This window comes from Colobus angolensis, unplaced genomic scaffold (assembly GCF_000951035.1).
Source record: "Colobus angolensis palliatus isolate OR3802 unplaced genomic scaffold, Cang.pa_1.0 Scaffold51, whole genome shotgun sequence".
NCBI lineage: Eukaryota > Metazoa > Chordata > Mammalia > Primates > Cercopithecidae > Colobus > Colobus angolensis.
The window spans coordinates 12,743,955-12,747,782 of NW_012118599.1; the positions used below are offsets into that span (position 1 = coordinate 12,743,955).

At 56.0% G+C, this 3,828-nt stretch overlaps 1 protein-coding gene and 1 long non-coding RNA gene across 4 annotated transcripts in view; both read right to left on the reverse strand.

The window, feature by feature from the left end:
• The window catches only part of SLC29A1 (solute carrier family 29 (equilibrative nucleoside transporter), member 1), a 14,804-nt gene extending 14,302 nt beyond the window's left edge, over positions 1 to 502 (reverse strand). For 2 of the 3 annotated variants that reach the window (XM_011960311.1, XM_011960310.1), the window contains exon 1: positions 225 to 502. In XM_011960311.1, the coding sequence (XP_011815701.1) occupies positions 225 to 248 (24 nt within the window). In that variant the 5' untranslated portion in view covers positions 249 to 502. The remainder of the gene's footprint in view (positions 1 to 224) is intronic. The other variant, XM_011960309.1, reaches the window with a different exon arrangement.
• A 1,269-nt stretch (positions 503 to 1,771) lies between these two features.
• Positions 1,772 to 2,707, reverse strand: LOC105524891. The gene has a single exon (XR_001003827.1). It is a non-coding gene; the product is annotated as an uncharacterized LOC105524891 (long non-coding RNA).
• Positions 2,708 to 3,828: the final 1,121 nt, after the last annotated feature.

The window sequence follows — 3,828 nt, forward strand, 5'->3', positions numbered from 1 at the left end:
CTGGGGCATCTGTAAGTGGTTGGGGAGTTTGGGGCGGCAGTCAGTTAATAACGGCCTTTGAAGTCCCAGAAAAGTGGCCCCGCATCCAGAAAGCAAAGATTCTGACTCCCCTGAGACGCTGTAGCCCAGCAGGTTCCCCTACTGGCCCCCTGTCCCGCCAGGCAGCGTGGGAACAGCGCAGACCTCGCCCCCACCCCCAGGTCCCCCGGCCCCGCCCAGCGCACCTGCTGAGACTGTGGAGCGGGCATCCGGACTTGGCGGGGGACGGAAATTCCCAGGCCTGCTGGCCCCTAGTTCTCTCCCTCCTCATCTCCGGGCTGGGGCCATAGCCACGGCTGGAGAGCGCAGCCCGCGCCGGGCCTGACCGGTGCGGACCGCCGGGCGGAAGAGAGGCTGCAACAGGCGACCCCAGCGCCCGCCCAGAGCTCCGCAGCCGGCTCTGTCCAGTCCTCACGGCTCGGGGGCGGGGAAAGCAGAGCCGACTCAGTGGGAGGGGCCCGTCGGGCCCGGGACTGGCGGCCGGCGCCTTTGGCCACCCGAGGCTTCGGAAAGGGACGGGGTTAGGGGCCCAGGGACTGGGACTCCCTTCTCTCTACCCCTCCCCCAGGTCGCCTCCCTGAGACCTGGGAGCACGTGCACTGGCTTTGAAGACTCCCGAAGGAAGCCGATGGGGTGGTGGGGAAGGACGGTGTGCGGCTGGCCGAAAGCCCCTCAGGGCTGGGACTGGGGCACACAGCTCAGGGCTCACTTCTTCCCCAACCAAGCCTTCTGACAGGTGTGGAGAGGAGACTGGAATCCCGACAGGGTCCTGTACTCCTCACTATCCTCTGAACCTAGATAGAGCCCAACATTCACCCAGAGAGAGAGGATTATTGCCTGGAAACAATAAGCAAATTATCCGGAGGCTGGGATGCAAATGTGTCTTTTTTTTTTTTTTTTTTTTAGGCGGAGTTTCGCTCTCCTTCTCCAGGTTGGAGTGCAATGGCGCAATCTCGGCTCACTGCAATCTCCGCCTCCCAGATTCAAGCGATTCTCCTGCCTCAGCCTCTGGAGGAGCTGGGATTACAGGCATACTGTCACTACGCCCAGCTAATTTTGTATTTTTAGTAGAGACGGGGTTTCTCCATGGTGGTCAGGCAGGTCTCGAACTCCCAACCTCAGGTGATCCGCCTGCCTCGGCCTCCCAAAGTGCTGGGATTACAGGCATGAGCCACTGTGCCCAGCTCAGACTGTACTTTCTGTGTTTCCTTAAGCATGTTGATTGACTCTTCTGGGTCTAACTCTTATTTGACCCCTCAGGGGCCTCCCACTAGGGAGAAGGAAATGATGAAGTCAGTTCTTAAGGCCAGTCACCCACCCCCAGTCTCTTCAAGGGTGGGATGACCCTCAAGGGGATGGATTTCTGCACTGCCTCCCTGAGTGGCCTCCCACCCAGTCTCTTAGCAAGTGTATCACCCCTGTTTCTCACCACCACTAGCTGAAGAAGTCCTCAAACTCACTGGAGGACATTTTCTTCCTTACTGTTCGCTAGCCAGGCAAACTTCCTCCTAGACTCAAGCCATTTCTGGGTCACAGTGTGACATACTGACCGAAACTAAGCAGGGAGAAACAACTTCCAGGCTGTGAGGACTGAAACCACAATGGAATAGGTAGCAAAATAAACCCTTGTACAATTGTCCCTCTCTCCTCTCCCCCACCCCCACCAGCTGCCAGGCCAGGTTAAACTGTTCTGCAGGGCAACAGTCTGGGTGATTAGACTTTCAAAGGCATGGAAATAATTCAAATCAAATATTTATTGAGCACTTGCTGAGTGCTGGGCTGTGCAGGCAGGTCTGCCTCCATAGGGAACTCAGGTATTATTTTAAGGTAGGTCCTGAGTCTGGAAGACAGTCTGGATTCAAATCTTTCCTCTCTGCTAAATTGTCACTTGTCCCTCAGTTAAGCATTGGGAACCCTGATGTTCTCATTTGCAGGGATGGCAGGGGTGGGTGGGTGTTAGTTTCCCTCCCACCTGAGGCCAGAGGTGATTAGGAGTGGTCTTTGGGAGGAACTGCTGGAGGACAGAGGGGCAATGATCAATTCGTGCTAGATGCAAGGCATTCTTCCAGAAAGACATTTCTGTTGGGAGTGGAGAGGCGTATCTGTGGCAGATCCATCTCATGCACAACCCTCACTATATCTTCTGTCCACTGGGCAGGCTTCGGTCAGTGCTGGTGCCAGGATTATCCTCCTCCAGAAGAAAGCATTTTGTGGATTCAGCTGCTGCCAGGACTCGTGGCCTCACTTCTGGGGGCCTAACCTCTCCCTCCTTTCCAGGCGGTCCACTCTTGAGGCCTCCCCAGCGTCTGGCGAGTGTTGCTGGCTGAGAATGAACAGCAGACAGCCCAGCAAAGCCTCTCGCATGTCCTGGGAGCCCAGGCGGCGGGCCAATCGGCGCAGCAGGGGCAGGAGGTACTGGCGGGCCAGGCGGGCGACAGGCAGCAGCAGACGGGACAGCAGCAATCGAAGCAGCAGTGGGAACAGTGGCGCGGGCATGGCAGGGCCAGTGAGTCAGTGCCTGGGAAGACAACACAGACTTTAGGCTTGCATGTCCTGCTTCCACCTCACCTGGCAAGGACATGGGGTGGGCAGGTGTTCCCCCTCCCTTCAGTTTACACCTTCCTGCTCCTGACCTCAATTTGCAGGTCATTTTTGCTTTCATGAAGCCCTTTCTCTTGGCAAGGCAGCTAAGGCAGGAAGGTTCTCACCATAGCACAGACAGGGAGACTGCACCAAGGAAAGAGTAAACCAAGACCTACAGTTTGCCATTCCCAGCTCCAGGCATTCCTACTGCTCCCTGGCCCCTCCCTTCCTCTAGTACCCCCTCCTCTTGCAGCACAGCCTCCATGCCCCTGGAATTCCCTAACCCTTCTCCCTCAGTCTAGCAGTTCTACTCCAGGGAATTCTAATTTTTCTTTTGGGGCTCCTGATCCACCCTGACCTGCTGACACTTCCTGACCTCCCAGTCCCCTATCCCCACCAATCCATGGCAGCTCTCACCAGGCAGAACTGCTGCTCAGAATCAGTCTCTGGCTGGATTTGCCTGGAGTGGAGATAGCCCCAGTGGATTCAACACGGGGGTAGCCCCGCCCTGCTCTGCCCCACCAATTACAGCCTGCCTGGGTTGGGGAACAAGGAAGAAACAGCTGTGTTCTAGCACCTGGTGTATTGAGGGGAGCGGGCAGCTGGGCTGGCCCCCACTTCCAGTCTAGGGGGAGGAGAGGGCAGGGAACATATACAGGATTTCCCTCGGAGTTGGAACCCAGACTGCACTTTTTTTTTTTTTTTTTGAGATGGAGTTTTGCTCTTTTTGCCCAGGCTAGAGTGCAATGGCGGGATCTCAGCTCACTGCAACCTCTGCCTCCTGGGTTCAAGCGATTCTCCTTCCTCAGCCTCCCAAGTAGCTGGGATTATAGGAGTGTGCCATCATGCCAGGCTAATTTTTTTTGTATTTTTAGTAGAGACGGGGTTTCACCATGTTGGTCAGGCTGGTCTCCAACACCTGAGCTCAAGTGATCCACACACCTCGATCTCTCAAAGTGCTGGGATTATAGGCCTGAGCCACCGCGCCCAGCCCAGCCTGCACTTTCTAATTGTGTTTCCTTAAGAATGCTGACTCTTTTGTGCTCCAGTCCTCTCGGCTGTAGCCTCAGTAAGTGGGAGTAACTGGAAGGAGTAACTGGAACAGGACAATATATGAGACCCGCTTGCCTAAACCTCAGAAGCAGTAAGTCTATGGCTCCCACACACACCTGGAACACCAGGCATGCTCAGAGTGACCGGGACAGG